At 48.4% G+C, this 20,458-nt stretch overlaps 1 protein-coding gene across 1 annotated transcript in view; it reads right to left on the bottom strand.

Moving 5' to 3' along the window:
• The window catches only part of LOC121584399 (serine-rich coiled-coil domain-containing protein 1-like), a 139,945-nt gene that overhangs the window by 60,415 nt on the left and 59,072 nt on the right, over positions 1-20,458 (bottom strand). Inside the window, exons 9-10 of the mRNA XM_041900237.2 lie at positions 18,554-18,631; positions 15,015-15,092 (exon numbers count right to left, since the gene is read on the bottom strand). Coding sequence (XP_041756171.2) covers positions 15,015-15,092; positions 18,554-18,631 — 156 coding nt within the window. The remainder of the gene's footprint in view (positions 1-15,014; positions 15,093-18,553; positions 18,632-20,458) is intronic.

Genomic DNA, 20,458 nt, shown 5'->3' with positions numbered 1-20,458 from the left:
ACACCCTGGCTATGGGACTCTAGTTGTTGAGCCAGGGTGTGTTTGTTCTATGTGGTGTGTTTCTATGTTGGGGGTTCTGGTTTGTTGTTTTCTATGTTTGCCTTAGTGACTCCCAATCAGAGGCAACGAGTGTCAGCTGTTCGTTGGTTGTCTCTGATTGGGAGCCATATTTAAACTGTCTGTTTTTCATTCGGGTTTGTGGGATTTTGTTCCGTTAAGGTTTGTTCGTGTTGGTTTGTGTTGTAACCATAGACGTCACGTTTTTCGTTTGTTGTTTTGATCGTGTGATCATTTAATAAATATAATATGTTCACCTTCAACGCTGCGCATTGGTCCTCTATGTTAGACGATCGTGACACCTACCCCCCATAAAAAAATAAAATAAAGGTGGTTTTCCCACTGGCTATCATAAGTTGAATGCACCAATTTGTAAGTCGCTCTGGATAAGAGCGTCTGCTAAATGATGTAAATGTAAATGTGTTACTGTACTTTATTCATATGGTGGCAATCATTATTGTTGTGGTAGAGCTTGTAGATAAGCATTTCACTGTATGGTTTTACACCACGTGCCAAACTCAGTCCACGGAGGGCCGAGTGTCTGTGGGTTTTCACTCCTCCCTTGTACTCGATTGATGAATTAAGGTCACTAATTAGTAAGGAACTCCCCTCACCTGGGTCTGACATTCTTTATGTTGTATTCTTTTATGTGACAAATAAACTTTGATTTGATTCAAAGAGCTGAAATTAAATCACTTTAGGATAATTTTTTCTGGAGTTATTGTGAGACTGTTTATGCATTTCACTGTTACCTATCCTCAGATGGTTAGAAACGTATCAACACTTGAATCCTGCACTTGTTTTAAGAGGACATGCTGTTCCTCTCAGCTCTACCATCTGATGAAGGAGGGCATGCTGTGGGACTGGGATCATGTTTTTGTGTCTCTCTATTCAATAAATACATCTTTCTCTTCTCGCTCAAAGTCTCCCTCCTCCCTTCTTCTCCCTCCTCCTTCTCCTCCCTCCCTCCTTCTCCCTCCTCCCTCCTTCTCCTCCCTCCTCCTCCTCCCTTCTCCCTCCCTCCCTCCCTCCTTCTCCCTCCTCCTCTTCCCTCCCTCACTCCTTCTCCATCCTCCCTCCTTCTCCCTCCATCCCTCCCTCCCTCTCCCTCCCTCCTCCATCCTTCTCCCTCCTCCCTCCCTCCTCCCACCCTCCTCTTCCTCCCCCTCTCCTTCTCCCTCCTTCTCCTCCTCCCTCTTCTTCTCCCTCCTTCTCCCTCCTCCCTCCTTCTACCTCCTCCTCCTCCCTCCTTCTCCTCCTCCCTCCTTCTCCCTCCTTCCTTCCCTCCTTCTCCCTCCCACCTCCCACCCTCCTCCCTCCCTTCTCCTCCTCCCGCCTTCTCCCTTCCACCCTCCTCCCTCCTCCTCCCTCCCTCCCTCCTTTTCCCTCCTCCTCCTCCTCCCTCCTTCTCCCTCCCCCTCCTTCTCCCTCCTCCTCCCTCCCTCCTTCTCCCTCCTCCTCCTCCCTCCCACCCTCCTCCTCCTCTTCCTTTTCCCTCCTCCTCCTCCCTCCTTCTCCCTCCTCCCTCCTTATCCCTCCTCCTCCCTCTCACCCTCCTCCCTCCTCCTCCCTCCCTCCCTCCCCCTCCTCCTCCTCCTCCCTCCCTCCCTCCCCTCCCTCCCTCCTTCTCCCTCCTCCTCCTCCCTCCCTCCTTCTCCCTCCTCCTCCCTCCCTCCTTCTCCCTCCTCCCTCCTTCTCCCTCCTCCCCCCCTCCCTCCCTCCTCCTCCCTCCTTCTCCCTCCTCCTCCTCCTCCTCACTCCTTCTCCCTCCTCCCTCCTGCTCCCTCCCTCTCCCTCCTCCTCCTCCCTCCTCCTCCCCCCCTCCCTCCTCCCTCCTTCTCCCCCTCTTCTCCCTCTCCACTCTTTCCATAATTGCCCCCTCTACCACACTCCATCTTCTCTCCCCTCTCTCTCCCCTCCATTCCATCCCGATGGTTCCTGGTAGTGTTGTGGTGTGTGTGTGTGTGTGTGTGTGTGTGTGTGTGTGTGTGTGTGTGTGTGTGTGTGTGTGTGTGTGTGTGTGTGTGTGTGTGTGTGTGTGTGTGTGTGTGTGTGTGTGTGTGCGTGCGTGCGTGCGTGCTCATGACTGTGTCTGTGTGTGTGTACATGTGTGCGTCTGTGTACGCCTTCGTGCGTGCCTATGTGTGTGTGTGTGTGACCGGGGGTCACTACAGGAAGTGGCTAGCAGCAGAGCAGAGAGGTGCTAGGAGGCGTGTAGCCCTCCTCCTCTGGGAAGACATCTCATTATGGTGAACATGGTAGTTGTTCAGATTGGCCCACGCTAGCCTGGCCAGGAGCCAGCGCACTTATCTCAATTTAATCCTGTATAACGATTCAGCATAGAGCAGCTGTTAATTATAGGCAGAGACACTCTCCAATTACACAACACAGACAGAAGCCAGGTTCAAACACAAACAGCACAGATGCCAAAGGAACATGCACTCTCCTACTGGCTGTGAAACTAGTGAGTTTGTGATGTGAGTTGGTGGACACATAATACAACCTAGAGAATATGACAAGCAATGTTCTCAGATGATGAAATTATTTACCAACCGAACCCTCAGAAGTGGTTGGACTCCACAGTTCGGGGGTATTTCAGAGGTTGTGTGTATCCCCGTACTTGTCTGTGTATGGTTGCATGTCTAAACCAGGCAACAAGACGTACCTCAGTGGGAAACCCAAAAAGGATCAAAGGAATAATATACACAGACACACCCTGCAGCAAGCAGCTCCACCTTGGTACACTACTCTGGAGCTTTCATCCCTGTTACTGCCTTCCCTGTTACTGCCATCCATGTTACTGCCATCACTGTTACTGCCTTCCCTGTTACTGCCATCACTGTTACTGCCTTCCCTGTTACTGCCTTCCCTGTTACTGCCTTCCCTGTTACTGCCATCCCTGTTACTGCCTCCCCTGTTACTGCCTTCCCTGTTACTGCCATCCATGTTACTGCCATCACTGTTACTGCCTTCCCTGTTACTGCCATCCCTGTTACTGCCTTCCCTGTTACTGCCATCACTGTTACTGCCTTCCCTGTTACTGCCTTCCCTGTTACTGCCTTCCCTGTTACTGCCATCCCTGTTACTGCCTTCCCTGTTACTGCCATCCCTGTTACTGCCTTCCCTGTTACTGCCTTCCCTGTTACTGCCATCCCTGTTACTGCCTTCCCTGTTACTGCCATCCCTGTTACTGCCTTCCCTGTTACTGCCATCCCTGTTACTGCCTTCCCTGTTACTGCCTTCCCTGTTACTGCCATCCCTGTTACTGCCTTCCCTGTTACTGCCTTCCCTGTTACTGCCTTCCCTGTTACTGCCATCCCTGTTACTGCCTTCCCTGTTACTGCCTTCCCTGTTACTGCCATCCCTATTACTGCCTTCCCCGTTACTTTCTGCATTCCCTGTTACTGCCATCCCTGTTACAGCCTTCCCTGTTACTTTCTGCCTTCCCTGTTACTGCCTTCCCTGTTACTGCCATCCCTGTTACTGCCTTCCCTGTTACTGCCTTCCCTGTTACTGCCATCACTGTTACTGCCTTCCCTGTTACAGCCTTCCCTGTTACTGCCTTCCCTGTTACTTTCTGTCTTCCCTGTTACTGCCTTCCCTGTTACTGCCATCCCTGTGACTGCCTTCCCTGTGACTGCCTTCCCTGTTACTGCCTTCCCTGTTACTGCCATCCCTGTTACTTTATGCCTTCCCTGTTACTGCCTTCCCTGTTACTGCCATCCCTGTTACTGCCATCACTGTTACTGCCTTCCCTGTTACTGCCTTCCCTGTTACTGCCATCCCTGTTACTGCCTTCCCTGTTACAGCCATCCCTGTTACTGCCATCCCTGTTACTGCCTTCCCTGTTACTGCCATCCCTGTTACTGCCTCCCCTGTTACTGCCTTCCGTGTTACTGCCATCCATGTTACTGCCTTCCCTGTTACTGCCTTCCCTGTTACTGCCTTCCATGTTACTGCCTTCCCTGTTACTGCCTTCCCTGTTACTTACTGCCTTCACTGTTACTTACTGCCTTCACTGTTACTGCCATCCCTGTTACTGCCTTCCCTGTTACTGCCTTCCCTGTTACTGCCATCCCTGTTACTGCCTTCCCTGTTACTGCCTTCCATGTTACTGCCATCTCTGTTACTGCCATCCCGGTTACTGCCATCCCGGTTACTGCCATCCCTGTTACTGCCTTCCATGTTACTGCATTCCCTGTTACTGTCATCCCTGTTACTGCCTTCCCTGTTACTGCCTTCCCTGTTACTGCCATCCCTATTACTGCCTTCCGCGTTACTTTCTGCATTCCCTGTTACTGCCATCCCTGTTACAGCCTTCCCTGTTACTTTCTGCCTTCCCTGTTACTGCCATCCCTGTTACTGCCATCCCTGTTACTGCCTTCCCTGTTACTGCCTTCCCTGTTACTGCCATCCCTGTTACAGCCTTCCCTGTTACAGCCTTCCCTGTTACTGCCTTCCCTGTTACTTTCTGTCTTCCCTGTTACTGCCTTCCCTGTTACTGCCATCCCCGTTACTGCCATCCCTGTTACTGCCTTCCCTGTGACTGCCTTCCCTGTTACTGCCTTCCCTGTTACTGCCTTCCCTGTTACTGCCATCCCTGTTACTTTATGCCTTCCCTGTTACTGCCATCCCTGTTACTGCCTTCCCTGTTACTGCCTTCCCTGTTACTGGCATCCCTGTTACTGCCTTCCCTGTTACTGCCATCCCTGTTACTGCCATCCCTGTTACTGCCTTCCCTGTTACTGCCTCCCCTGTTACTGCCTTCCGTGTTACTGCCATCCGTGTTAATGCCTTCCCTGTTACTGCCTTCCCTGTTACTGCCATCCCTGTTACTGCCTTCCCTGTTACTTACTGCCTTCACTGTTACTTACTGCCTTCACTGTTACTGCCATCCCTGTTACTGCCTTCCCTGTTACTGCCTTCCCTGTTACTGCCTTCCCTGTTACTGCCTTCCCTGTTACTGCCATCCCTGTTACTGCCATCCCTGTTACTGCCATCCCTGTTAATGCCTTCCCTGTTAGTGCCTTCACTGTTACTGCTTTCCCTGTTACTGCCATCCCTGTTACTGCCTTCCCTGTTACTTTCTGCCTTCCCTGTTACTGCCTTCCCTGTTACTGCCATTCCTGTTACTGCCTTCCCTGTTACTGCCTTCCCTGTTACTGCCTTCCCTGTTACTGCATTCCCTGTTACTGCCATCCCTGTTACTGCCATCCCTGTTACTGCCATCCCTGTTACTGCCTTCCCTGTTACTGCCTTCCCTGTTACTGCCTTCCCTGTTACTGCCTTCCCTGTTACTGCCTTCCCTGTTACTGCTATCCCTGTTACTGCCATCCCTGTTACTGCCTTCCCTGTTACTGCCATCCCTGTTACTGCCCTGTAGGTAGAAAGCAAGGCAGCCCACTGTCTGTTCACTCCTCTCACACCTCCAGTCCACCTGGTACCAACACGCAGGCACGATCCAACGTACAAACACGCAGGCAGGCACACACACACACACACACACACACACACACACACACACACCCTCCTCCGTGTCAAACTAACAGCTCTGTTAGTGGGTGCAAGGTGACTGTTTAGTAACAAACCACAATCACAGAACTGAAATAAATTGAAACAAGGGCAGAACCTGGGTATACCCATCATGCAAGACCAGGACCACAACATGGACCAAAGGGAAAGTGAGTGATTCATACTACACAGTAGAAATCCTAATGAAAGCAGTGCACTAGCAGAGAGGAGGTATGTGGCTGGGTTAGACCGTACTGCCACTGGATCACAGACTGGAGAGGTTATCCAGAGGTCAGCCAGAGGTGAGCCAGGGCATGAGGCAGTGACCTCTGCTCAGCCGACACAGGACTATGAGGTGGGAGGAAGAAGGCTGACAGGAAGAGGAAGCTTACGGAGGTCCAGTGACTGGGGGTCGAGGGTCAGAGACAGAAAGGGGACCCGAGAAGAAGGTCTAGTAGTGCCTTGACTAGGAGAGATGCCAGGGCCGTGCTGGCATGCCATGCATGCTTCCGGTGCAGGGGACACTCTCTACAGTGCAGTACGGTGCAGGGATCATTCTCCAGTAGTCCACCATGCAGGAAACACGAAAACACATAGACAAGTCCAGATCAAAAACCACTCACTTAGCTCCCGCATGCTCTGGCCTGCAAACAAAAACACACACACACGTCTTGGTATCGACGTCAGTGATACTGGAACGGGTCAGGGGTGGATATAACATGGGGGGTTAACTGCCTTAAATACCAACGTTAAAACAGAGGAAAACCAGTGCATCCTTGATGTAGGACCAGGAGTTAGTTCTGTTGATGTATGACCAGGAGCTAGTTCTGTTCATTTAGGGCCAGGAGTTAGTCCTGTTGATGTAGGGCCAGGAGTTAGTCCCAAGCACGATGATCTCCTGGTCGGTTCACAAGGTCAGGAAAAAACTTCAGGTTTCCTTCACATAACCTTCATCTGATTCAGTATGGATGAGTGCCAAAGCCCATGCCTGTACGTCTCCCCCTGGGTTCCACCTGCCTCACTTAACGCCCTCCTGTGTTTACAAGACCCTGGCTGCGTCTGGGCGGTGGGGCGAGCTGCTGCAGCCGTACAGCAGGCAGATGGAGGGACACCTTGGCCAGTAAAAACCACTGTAAAAACACTCTTCTGTTCAGGGGCCTAATAACTCTGCCTCCGCCCAGACTACACATAAACATGCAGACACGGGGATACGGACAGGGGCCCAGGCTCCGGGGCCCGTCCCACACTCCCCTGGCGTTACATCAGGCTTAATAGTCCGATCCTCACCCCCTCCCCCCCCTTCGCTAGACTCAGTTTCAGGAGCCCGGGAAGAGTTATGGTTAAGAGCTGTGCTCTGGACACAGGCGAGAACTCATTCAATCACCTTTGCATGCACTGATATGAGCCCTGGGAGAAGGAGGACAGAGCCAGTACTATAAAGATGAGCAGGGATGGAGGGACAGCAGAAAGAGGGGGAAGTAGAAATGCATTTAAAAAGAGGGGGAAGTAGAAATGCATTTAAAAAGAGGGGGAAGTAGAAATGCATTTAAAAAGAGGGGGAAGTAGAAATGCATTTAAAAAGAGGGGGAAGTAGAAATGCATTTAAAAAGAGGGGGAAGTAGAAATGCATTCGCAGAGTCATCAAACTAGCAAAAGGACAATATAGGAATAAGGTGGAATCATACTACACAGGCTCCGCCCCCCGCAGCATGTGACAGGGGCTACAGTAGATTACAGCGGAAGGGCCAGCCGTGATCTGCTCAACGATGCCTCTCTACCAGACGAACTCAATGCATTTTATGCAAGCTTTAACAACATCGTGCCGGGTGTGAGGGCCGTCACCGACCCAGAGGATTGGGTGATCTCGCTCTCTAATGCCGACGTGAGAAGGGTCGTTAATCAGGTCAACACCCGCAAGGGCCCCCCGACGGTATTCCAGGGCGCGTTCTCAGAGCATGCGCAGAACAGCTGGCAGGTATATTCACAGTCATTTCCAACCTCTCCTTGTCCCAGTCTGTAACCCCCACATGTTTTAAGATGACCACCATCATTCCTGTCCCCAAGAACTCTAAGGCTTCATGGCACAATGACTACCGACCTGTGGTACTCACTACTGTAATTAGTAAGTGCTTTGAGGTGCTGGTTAAGGCACACATTAACTCCACCTAGACCCACTCCAATTTACATACCGCCCCAACAGATCCATAGATGACGCAATCTCAATTGCTCTCCACATTGCCCTCACCCACCTAAATAAGAGGAACACCTATGTGAGAATGCTGTTCATTGACTACAGATCAGCGTTCAACACCATTGTCCCCTCCAAGCTTGTCACCAAGCTTAGGACTCTGGTTCTGAACACCTCCCTCTGCAACTGGATCCTGGACTTCCTGACGGGCCGACCCCAGGGGGTGAGGGTAGGCAACATCACCTCCGCCACGCTCACCCTCAACACAGGGGCCCTACAGGGGTGTGTGCTTAGTCCCCTCCTATACTCTCTGTTTACCCATGTCTGTGTGGCCACGCACGACTCCAACACCATCATCAAGTTTGCTGACGACACGACAGTGGTAGGCCTGATCACCGGCGATGATGAGTCAGCCTACAAGGAGGAGGTCAGAGACCTGGCAGTGTGGTGCCGGGACAACAACCTCTCCCTCAACGTCAGTAAGACCAAGGAGCTGATCGTGGACTATTGGAAACGGGGGGGCGAACACGCCCCCATCCACATCGACGGGGCCGCAGTGGAGCAGGTCGAGAGCTTCAAGTTCCTCGGTGTCCAAATCACTAAAGACTTAAAATGGTCCAAACACATGCTCACAGTCGTGAAGAAGGAGCGACAGCGCATCTTCCCCCTCAGGTTGAAAAAGATTTGGCATGGGCCCTCAAATCCTCAAAAAGTTCTACAGCTGTACCATTGAGAGCATTTTGACTGGCTGCATCACTGCCTGGTATGGCAATAGCACCGCCATAGATCGCATGGCGCTACAGATGGTGGTGCGGACAGCCCAGTACATCACTGGGGCCGAGCTCCCTGCCATCCAGGACATCTATATCAGGCGGTGTGGTAGGAAGGGCTGGAAAATCGTTAAAGACTTCAACCACCCAAGCCATAGACTATACTCTCTGCCATAGACTATGACCCTGTATATAGGATGCTTACCCCTATACATATCTACCTACATCACTGATTACTTACTTAGTATTCTTCATTATTTCTTATTCTGTGTTTTTTATGTTTTTGTATTAGATTGTTATTGATTATTGCATTGTTGGGTTTTGAGTTTGCAAGAAAGGCATTTCACTGTACTTGTGCATGTGACATTAAAACGCGAAACTATATTGAAACTTGAAACTGCTGTGATATTGATTAATTTCTACTATATTCATGCCAATAATGTGTCACATTCAAACCTTTGCGACGGGCAAACTGTGCCTTAAAAAAACACTTCTCCCCCTCTGGTCCTATCACAATTCACACAGACATCTTCGTCCCACTTTTCCTCAGTTTCGATCTCAAATCCTGGCCCATATAGTTGTCAACACAGTGGCTGTCAATAGCACATTCTATTACATTCCTGACCCTCACTCCCAGCTCCCTCTGAAGCTCAACCCTGGCTCCTCGTTCAAAGACACACTATGATTGCACCGAGAATAAACCAACAACAGATACAAACAACACAATCAAAACAGAGAAACTGAATGGGGGAGTTTTGTTGTGGGAAGTGTGTCGCAGTGGAAGCCCCTTCTTACACCCCTGATGCGCTCCCATCTCTCCAGCTGGGATCAGAGATTAGGAAAGAGTGGAACGCTCTGAAGGTGCCTCTCAGAATACTAAAAGTGTCACGAACTGAGTTCAGGATCGAGGACAGACGTGAGAGAAGTAGGAATCACCAGAGGACACCCAGCAGGGGGTGTTTGGGGGAGCGAGGCATCCTTACACACAGTTCTGTCCGGACATAACATCACAGGGACTTTAAAGAGAGGGGTCAATGGTTCGTCGGTGACAGAAAAAGTTCAGAAAGGCAGTTTGAGGCTGGGACTTGAAATGGTCGCCATGCATCTTTAGACAGGTGTCTACAGAACAGTGAAGGGGTGAGCAGGAGGGTGGCTTGCTCTCAGCACAGAACCCCCGCTGGGACCTGACTGGCACAGCAGGCACAGGGATAGCTGTCTACTCCATGTTCATGGAGCCTCTTTAATAAGTCTGTCATTCCACTAAAAACAGATTTATGGCTGTGAGAGCAATCTTCTGGAAGAAAAAGGCAATCCATTTAACATCATATCTCCCCTATAGAGGGTGACCAAATGATCTCTTAAATGTTTTTTCCATTTAAATGTCTCCAACAGCTTACAGGCACACTATAAATTCCCGGGCTTCTAGCGATCCCCTTCATCCTTTTAAATAGCGTAGAGCTGAGCGATTGACCAACATATGTTATTTTTCGTTTTTTAAACAACTAATTGACCAGTATTGGTTCAATTATTTGAATTCCAGTTTCTCTAGAAATAAATCAGATTATGCCCGAACTGTGTAATGTAGTAGGGAGCTGTAGTTTCCAACAGGCCAATATTCTACATAGTTTAGCGCAGAAAACATGGTAATTAACTACAATGACCATAATCCATTGCACGCCTACTTGTCTGCTCTGTGTGGGGTGGGTAGACACGGAGAGGGAGAGAAGAGACAGAAGAACGTGTGATTGAGAGGGATAGAGAGCAGTTGCTTCGTGAGGTATCTCTATCTGAAAATACATGATCTAAGTCACTGATAGTTGGTATTCAGCAGTCATAAAAGTATGCCTTGTTTACTTTGAAGAACTACTAAAATAGTGATTTTGTCAGACAGCATAGGCAGAGCTGCTCTATAGAGATGAGATGATGACTTGGAATGAAATAATAAAGTAATCAAATAAAACAAATGTAACATACACAACAACTGAAGTAAGTAAAGTCATGTGAATAAATTATGGTTAATAAGTGATAAGTAGTTACAGCATTCAACCAACAAAACTGAAATCCGTGATTTAAAAAAATGTATTGAACCAAAACGGCCTCAAAAAGCACTAATTGCTCAGCACTAAAGTAGCAACAACAGAGACCACTAGAAGAATGGAGTGACCACTAGAAGTCTGGAGTGACCACTAGAAGACTGGAGTGACCACTAGAAGACTGGAGAGACCACTAGAAGACTGGAGTGACCACTAGAAGACTGGAGTGACCACTAGAAGAATGGAGTGACCACTAGAAGACTGGAGTGACCACTAGAAGACTGGAGTGACCACTAGAAGACTGGAGTGACCACTAGAAGACTGGAGTGACCACTAGAAGACTGGAGTGACCACTAGAAGAATGGAGTGACCACTAGAAGACTAGAGAGACCACTAGAAGACTGGAGTGACCACTAGAAGACTGGAGTGACCACTAGAAGAATGGAGTGACCACTAGAAGACTGGAGTGACCACTAGAAGACTGGAGTGACCACTAGAAGACTGGAGTGACCACTAGAAGACTGGAGTGACCACTAGAAGAATGGAGTGACCACTAGAAGACTAGAGAGACCACTAGAAGACTGGAGTGACAACTAGAAGACTGGAGTGACCACTAGAAGACTGGAGAGACCACTAGAAGACTGGAGAGACCACTAGAAGACTGGAGTGACCACTAGTAGACTGGAGAGACCACTAGAAGACTGGAGTGACCACTAGAAGACTAGAGAGTCCACTAGAAGAGTGGAGTGACCACTAGAAGACTAGAGAGACCACTAGAAGACTGGAGAGACCACTAGAAGACTGGAGAGACCACTAGAAGACTGGAGTGACCACTAGAAGACTGGAGAGACCACTAGAAGACTGGAGTGACCACTAGAAGACTGGAGAGACCACTAGAAGACTGGAGTGACCACTAGAAGACTGGAGTGACCACTAGAAGACTAGAGAGACCACTAGAAGACTGGAGTGACCACTAGAAGACTGGAGTGACCACTAGAAGACTGGAGTGACAACTAGAAGACTAGAGAGACCACTAGAAGACTGGAGTGACCACTAGACGACTGGAGTGACCACTAGAAGACTGGAGAGACCACTAGAAGACTGGAGAGACCACTAGAAGACTGGAGAGACCACTAGAAGACTGGAGTGACCACTAGTAGACTGGAGAGACCACTAGAAGACTGGAGTGACCACTAGAAGACTAGAGAGACCACTAGAAGAGTGGAGTGACCACTAGAAGACTAGAGAGACCACTAGAAGACTGGAGAGACCACTAGAAGACTGGAGTGACCACTAGAAGAATGGAGTGACCACTAGAAGACTAGAGAGACCACTAGAAGACTGGAGTGACAACTAGAAGACTGGAGTGACCACTAGAAGACTGGAGAGACCACTAGAAGACTGGAGAGACCACTAGAAGACTGGAGAGACCACTAGAAGACTGGAGTGACCACTAGTAGACTGGAGAGACCACTAGAAGACTGGAGTGACCACTAGAAGACTAGAGAGTCCACTAGAAGAGTGGAGTGACCACTAGAAGACTAGAGAGACCACTAGAAGACTGGAGAGACCACTAGAAGACTGGAGAGACCACTAGAAGACTGGAGTGACCACTAGAAGACTGGAGAGACCACTAGAAGACTGGAGTGACCACTAGAAGACTGGAGAGACCACTAGAAGACTGGAGTGACCACTAGAAGACTGGAGTGACCACTAGAAGACTAGAGAGACCACTAGAAGACTGGAGTGACCACTAGAAGACTGGAGTGACCACTAGAAGACTGGAGTGACCACTAGAAGACTGGAGAGACCACTAGAAGACTGGAGTGACCACTAGACGACTGGAGTGACCACTAGAAGACTGGAGAGAAGGGTAAGAAGAAGAGAAAGAGATGGAGAGAGTGTTGCACATCAAGTGCTTTTTGATTCCCTATAAAACGTCCCTCTTAAGAATGCGAATGAAAATTGGCTTGGATAGGAAAGCAATCTCAATTAATTTAAGCCCCTGAAAACGTTAAAGTAGCATGTACCTTGAGCTCTTAAACGTCTCTGCAGGACATAAAATAGCCTCTCCTTTTGGCAACAACTCTATCTCTCTCTCTCTCAGCGTTGAAAATCCTTAAATACTGTCTGAAGAAGCGAGAGGCTTCACATCTATTCAATTTGTTGAGTCATTCGACTGCCTTGCTCCCTAGTTGTCAAGGGCCATCTACACTTCAAGTATTACTTTCAAACCCAATTCTTCCTCCCTTCCTTGCTCCACCTATGTAGGAGGAACATGCTCTTCCGGCTGCGTGGCTTAACAACTTCCCAGGACTTTGAGAAGTCTTTGCTCCAGAGCCTTGGTTCTTTGGGAGCAGGGTGGACAGGACTGATGCCAAAAACAGAGTGTCCGGTGCCGGGAAAACAGGGCAGGCCAGTCCCTGGTGATGTTGGGGGGGCCTGGAAGAAGAGACGACAGCGCTAGCTCTGCCTCTGCCTGTAAGCTAATTAGCTCTGATGGAGAGAGAGAGAGGGAGAGAGGGAGAAAGGGAGAGAGAGAGGGAGAGAGGGAGAGAGAGAGAGAGAGAGAGAGAGAGAGAGAGAGAGAGAGAGAGAGAGAGAGAGAGAGAGGGGGAGAGAGAGGGAGAGAGGGAGAGAGAGAGAGAGAGGGAGAGAGAGAGAGAGAGGGTGCTCCAGAAAAAAATATTAAATAACAAGACGACCTCCTGAAATCGCACCAGCCTTTCGAAATAGCTGACCCACTTGTGGACACACTTTCTATATCTGCCTGTCCTCGATGCAGTAACCTATATAGGTTTGCTGCATCTACGCACGGGAGCCTAAAAATGGGCAACTCATCTGGTGCTGTTACTACTGCTGCTGAGTAAAGTAACCTGTAAAACTAGGCAACGGGTCGCCAGCTGGTGCCATGATCATGTGCGGTTTAGAATGTGGTCGTGTGAAATGCATGTTTCAGTACATGAAACAGCTGATGTCTCCATCTTCACACAACACTTTTCTCAACTCCACCACTTCTCCAAAAAAGAAGAGGGACTCTTGAGAACAACAACAGCCCTTAAGACTTACGCAACGCAATAGCATAATGTATGTGGGCTCTCTTCGTTGGCACACATTTTGTGTTGCATTAGGCCCCGAACCGACGGGAGAGGCAATTACAGGGGGCCATTTGAATGTACATTATGGAAACACATTAGTAAAAACGGCAAACAATGACTAGACATTTAACGAGAAAAAAAATTATACACACAAGCTTATGTTTCTACGGGGCACAGAAATGTAGCAGCCACTAAAAGCCATCTCGGAGTGATAGAAGATAAATGATGGCGGTGATGAACCTTTCAGTGCTTTCTCCTCTGCTTAGCTGCAGGCAAACAGAGCGTGACGGTGGCAATATAAAAGAGGACTAGCAGCGTCCCTCCACCAAGTCAACCACCGTTCCAGGTTTAACTAAGTGATTAAGTGACCATTTTTGGTCCATACGTGCTTCGCCACATTGTACAGACAAACCTTTTTTTTTACGAGCAACTCCAAAATGAAAACCCAATCGTTAGACACACAAATGAAAAGAGCACACACACCCCCCCCCCCAAAAAAAAATAATAATTATACTACGTAAACCATACTTGATACCATGAGAAAAATGTGCTACGTCTGTTGATGTGTGCTGTGTGTGTAAATAGTACTTAGCCTAGTTAAAGGTGCACTGTGCAGAAATCGCGCCGCCAATTTCCTGGTTGCTAAAACTAACAGTTTGCCTAATTTCAGTTTATGTGACAAAATAAGCAAGTATAGTGTAGAGAATCATTGTACCATCTAAACCGTCATGAAATATATTTTCCATAACCAAAAATATTGTTGTTTCAGCTGTTTGAAGCTGGTGTACAAAACCGAAAGTAAAAGAAACAAAAGCAAGAACGGGAAGCATAGAACTAGCGCACATAGAACATATCTACCGCTTCTTAAGACTTTCTTTCAAGTAGAATGATAGATCTATAACTCACATTTCTATGTGAATTTGGTCGGTTCGCCCAAAAAGTTACACATTGCAACTTTAAGAACGATATCCATTGTAATTGTGTACACAGTGGGGAAAGTTTCCGGAGACAATTCGGAAAAAGCAAACTCAGTATGCTTTTTTTTGTTGTTGCTATTATAGGGAAGGCTTTTTTAGGCAGTCATCTGATATCGCCCCCATGTTCCCAAACTGTTCCAACTCCCTCAGCTAGGCAGGCCATGTCATCTGCTGCAGGCTGAACACAACACAGGGCTGAACACAGAGCACTCAGGGAATAGACGGCACTTTATAATGGCAGTGAGATACCACTGATGCTACGGTGAGTCTGGGACATCTCCAAAAGGAAAGATATATGGGAGGCCATATTCAATTCTAAAGATGTCAGATGCTTAACCGCCTGGGAGCATTAGCAGTTCCAACTGGTGATGTGTACTCACCTCTGATCCAGGGGGGTCAGTCTGCGTGGTTCTGTCAGCTTTTTGGCAGGTGGGTTTCAGGGCAGCTTTGGCACTCTCCTGCACGCAGAACACACAGACCAACATCACTCTCCTGCACGCAGAACACACAGACCAACATCACTCTCCTGCACGCAGAACACACAGACCAACATCACTCTCCTGCACGAAGAACACACAGACCAACATCACTCTCCTGCACGCAGAACACACAGACCAACATCACTCTCCTGCACGCAGAACACACAGACCAACATCACTCTCCTGCACGCAGAACACACAGACCAACATCACTCTCCTGCACGCAGAACACACAGACCAACATCAGGGACGGTCACTCATACTAGGGGCCAGGAGTTTTCCCAGGTCAGGTCACGGGGTCAGGAAAAACTCCTGGCCCAAATGATATATCATAGTTAGGGCCAGGAGCTTTGGCTTGACCAAGTGGCCTGACCTGGGAAAACTCCTGGCCCTGGTCTTACTCAATGATGTATACTGTACATCATTGGTCTTACTACTAACTCTTGTTAGTGCACACAGTTTAAGAAACACCACATGCAAAAAAATATATAAAATATTAAACTCCATCCAAGTAACAAACCCTAAAATCACTGGGGCAGGAACGTTTTTTTGAAAGACATGCAGGGAGGATTTCGCAGCCAAATCTTGGACCACGGCACCTTGCAAAGTGCACCAGAGAAAACAAAAGGCTAATGAAAACAGACAGGTAGTGCTGGCCAATGCAGACAGGTAGTGCTGGCCAACGCACTGCGAGGTCTTACTCTGGCTTAATGAATACTTCTCAGCTGACAGATTTAGCAGCGTGCTAGCGGGGATGTTGGCTAAGAGCTGCCCTTTCCTTGAAAATATCGCCCTTTTTTTTCTTGGCTGCCGACGATTCCCCTGCAAATGACCCTGGTGAGCTTTACTTTCTGTTAATATCAATTCCATCAATTAGGGTTTCAATTCTGGTTCGCAGTCCGAGGCACATGTCCTGAATTAAAGTGGGTTATGCTGTGGCAGCAAACATGGCTGGTGTATGCAGCATGCAATCTGCACGAGGGTAAGTATGGTTACACCACCAGCGCCAGACTTCAAACAGTATGGGGGTCTCCCAACATCCCTCGTCTTTGGCTAAGATCCTTGTTTCATGAGGAACCTGATTGATTGGGCCATCCTTATCTGAGCTGGGCCAACACCACATTGCTCGGTGTGTTTTCTTATGGACCATATGGTAGTCTGAAGAGAAGGCGAGAGGAGCAATCGGTACCTAGAACCAGAATGTGCAAATACACAGATGTCAAACGGGAACTGCCTCTGTGGGGCATACTGGCAGTGCTAGGCATATGACATAGTATATATAAAAGATGATAAACGAAGCCTCAGGAGCAACATGTCAAATGATACATGTTTCACATTACAATATTAACAGCTCTACAAACCTAGAAAAACACTTTACATTCCAGACTATTTTGGAAACATAAATTCTCTATTAAAACAACAACAAACCCAATAACTTGTTTTGGTTTTCAAATCAAATATAAAGCTAGGTTTTGATACGGTTCCCCCCCCCCAAAAAAAAAGTAATAATTTATTTTAGCTTTCTAAATTGGATCAAATGTGATTAAAATAAGCATTTACCAACACTATACTTGTTCCTTTGTTAGTCAATCTTCATATTTCTCTTTAATCTCTATTAACGAAGGGGAGAGGAGAGTAGTGCTGAGTGTGACAAGCTGGAGAGAACCAAGGAAACAAATGGAGAGGGAGAGAGAGAGAGAAAGTCCTAAACAAAGAAACAAATGGAGAGGGAGAGAGAGAGAGAGAGAGAAAGTCCTAAACAAGGAAACAAATGGAGAGGGAGAGAGAGAGAGAAAGTCCTAAACAAGGAAACAAATAGAGAGGGAGAGAGAGAGAGAGAAAGTCCTAAACAAGGAAACAAATGGAGAGGGAGAGAGAGAGAGAAAGTCCTAAACAAGGAAACAAATGGAGAGGGAGTGAGAGAGAGAGAAAGTCCTAAACAAGGAAACAAATGGAGAGGGAGAGAGAGAGAGAGAAAGTCCTAAACAAGGAAACAAATGGAGAGGGAGAGAGAGAGAGAGAAAGTCCTAAACAAGGAAACAAATGGAGAGGGAGAGAGAGAGAGAAAGTCCTAAACAAGGAAACAAATGGAGAGGGAGAGAGAGAGAGAAAGTCCAAACAAGGAAACAAATGGAGAGGGGAGAGAGAGAGAGAGAAAGTCCTAAACAAGGAAACAAATGGAGAGGGAGAGAGAGAGAGAAAGTCCTAAACAAGGAAACAAATGGAGAGGGAGAGAGAGAGAGAGAAAGTCCTAAACAAGGAAACAAATGGAGAGGGAGAGAGAGAGAGAGAAAGAATGAGAGAGAGAGAGAGAGAAAAAGTGCCCTCTGCTGATGGACTCCCCTGCTCCTCTCTCTGTCTCTCTCCTGTCGTTGTTATCATCCACTCTAGTGTACCTGATATATTTGTGTTCTTCAGTCAGTCTAGCTCCTCACCATTCCCTGTATAATCTCCACAGTCTGTGTGTGCATGTCTCTCAGAGCAGCAAGTCCTGTCCACTCAAAGGAACGACTAGAAGCTGAGATGCTGTCTATGTGCACCGTGCTGAGATGATGCTGTCTATGTGCACCGTGCTGAGATGATGCTGTCTGTGTGCACCGTGCTGAGATGATGCTGTCTGTGTGCACCGTGCTGAGATGATGCTGTCTATGTGCACCGTGCTGAGATGCTGTCTATGTGCACCGTGCTGAGATGATGCTGTCTATGTGCACCGTGCTGAGATGATGCTGTCTATGTGCACCGTGCTGAGATGATGCTGTCTATGTGTACCGTGCTGAGATGATGCTGTCTATGTGCACCGTGCTGAGATGATGCTGTCTGTGTGCACCGTGCTGAGATGCTGTCTATGTGCACCGTGCTGAGATGATGCTGTCTATGTGCACCGTGCTGAGATGATGCTTGTGTACCGTGCTGAGATGATGCTGTCTATGTGCACCGTGCTGAGATGATGCTGTCTATGTGCACCGTGCTGAGATGATGCTGTCTATGTGCACCGTGCTGAGATGATGCTGTCTGTGTGCACCGTGCTGAGATGATGCTGTCTGTGTGCACCGTGCTGAGATGATGCTGTCTGTGTGCACCGTGCTGAGATGATGCTGTCTATGTGCACCGTGCTGAGATGATGCTGTCTATGTGCACCGTGCTGAGATGATGCTGTCTATGTGCACCGTGCTGAGATGATGCTGTCTATGTGCACCGTGCTGAGGTGCTCCAAACCCAAAAGGAGCTGCTATGTCAATGGGACCCTGTTGATTCTGTTTTGCACAGGCAACTATTAAAAGACAGCACATGTGCATCCTGAGAAGTCACTAGTGTGCCTCTGTATTGAATTGTACTGTATCGGGAGTGAACTGAATTTCTAATGGAAGAACCCACATACATTACATTCAATTTTCAGACAGTCTTCTCACACATGGTGGTAGTGCTACAGTATCTCTCACCAGTTCAGCCTGCAGTCGGAGGATCAGCTCGTCCTTCTCCTTCAGCTGCAGCACCAGAACCTCTTCCCTCCCCGGCTCCTGGAATAAAGAACAGACAGAGTCACACACTACTCAGGAGGAGGATACACTGGGGAAGGTGAACACTGAGAATACAGCCACCACATCACTACCATAGAGGAGAAGGTAATGGCTAGAATGTGGAGTCAGAACACAGGCCACTGTATTATGTAACAGGTGAACTGGGGAGCAGGACAGAAAGAGAGGGGGAAGAGAAGTATGGTACTGTATGTGCTCTCCCTCTGGTAAACTTAACATGAACTATGGTCGCATCACGGCGCATGCATCACTTCTTTCTCCATGACCTTGTCTGGTCAGCAGCCAGTAAGTGGAGGAAGGCCCTAGGCAGACCATGGCAACCATGAGGTCCCACACACTCAACAAAGCAGACCGCAAAACTCACTGAGAGAGAGAGAGAGAGAGAGAGAGAGAGAGAGAGAGAGAGAGAGAGAGAGAGAGAGAGAGAGAGAGAGAGAGAGAGAGAGAGAGAGACAGAGAGAGAGAGAGAGCAGAGAGAGAGAGAGAGAGAGAGAGAGAGAGAGAGAGAGAGAGAGAGAGAGACAGAGAGAGAGAGAGAGAGAGAGAGAGAGAGAGAGAGAGAGAGAGAGAGAGAGAGAGAGAGAGAGAAGAGGAACTAGAACAATGTGGCCGTGAGTTACAAGGCAAGGCCAATCAATCCCTGAACCCCCGGCAGATACTTTGTACAAAGGTTCGCAACCCTTGATGCTCTTTCTCAGGCGGCCATGTTGTTTCTCAGATCTGTACTGCTTGGTCGATGTGCACTTTGGATGGGTTGCCCTACCTGACATTCTGGTCTAATGAGAGCTCTGGCAGTTCCCTTCCAAAAATGTAAGCTAAAGGCAGTGGATAGTTCAGCAATGAGGCCCGAGGGGGTGTGGCATATGGCCAATTTACCACGGCTAAGGGCTGTTCTTAAGCACGACGCAACGCGGAGTGCCTGGATACATTATTGGCCATATACCACAAACCCCTGACGTGCCTTATTGCTATTATAAACCGGTTCCAATGATATTAGAGCAGTAAAAATAAATGTTTTGTCATACCCGTGGTATTCGGTCTGATATACCACGGCTGTCAGCCAATCAGCATTCAGGGTTTTAACCACCCAGTTTATAAGCAACAATAGAACTCTGCGGTCTACGTGACCCCATGTTGCAAACTTGAATTGGCTTAGTGCCTTCTGCTGCTTTATGCCTGTTATTTTCTTTGGGTTTTTCCTCACACAACATCAAATCCCCGTCGGGCGTCAGCCATTGTTTGCTGACCCTCTGTTACTCTCCGATATCCTTCTTACTAACACCCCCCCAAAAAAACTCTGACCCCATCTACATGTGCAGGCATAACTTAACGGAAAGTTTGTCTCTTTCTGAAATAGACCTTGTCATCACATGTCCAAACTGGCTGTCAATATAAGCCTGTTAATGCCATGGAAACCTGTGTTTTTGTCTTCCGTGGTGGGGTCGCGTCCTAAGGAGGTCACACAGAGTAAACAGGGAACTGTAACATCCTCTAAACCACCGCCGGAAGGGAATCCTTAAATCTGTCTTCATTAGAGATGTTCACAGAGAGGCACTTTATCTCCACATTACCATAGAGGAGAGAGGAGAGGAGAGGAGAGGAGAGGAGAGGAGAGGAGAGGAGAGGAGAGGAGAGGAGAGGAGAGGAGAGGAGAGGAGAGGAGAGGAGAGGGAGAGGAGAGGAGAGGAGAGGAGAGGAGGAGAGGAGAGGAGAGGGAGAGGAGAGAGGAGAGAGGAGAGAGGAGAGAGGAGAGAGAGAGAGAGAGAGAGAGGAGAGAGAGAGAGAGAGAGAGAGAGAGAGAGAGAGAGA

The sequence above is a fragment of the Coregonus clupeaformis genome, chromosome 16 (assembly GCF_020615455.1).
Source record: "Coregonus clupeaformis isolate EN_2021a chromosome 16, ASM2061545v1, whole genome shotgun sequence".
NCBI lineage: Eukaryota > Metazoa > Chordata > Actinopteri > Salmoniformes > Salmonidae > Coregonus > Coregonus clupeaformis.
Note: the sequence above shows the minus strand (reverse complement) of the source record. Positions and strands in the feature narration are given on the sequence as shown.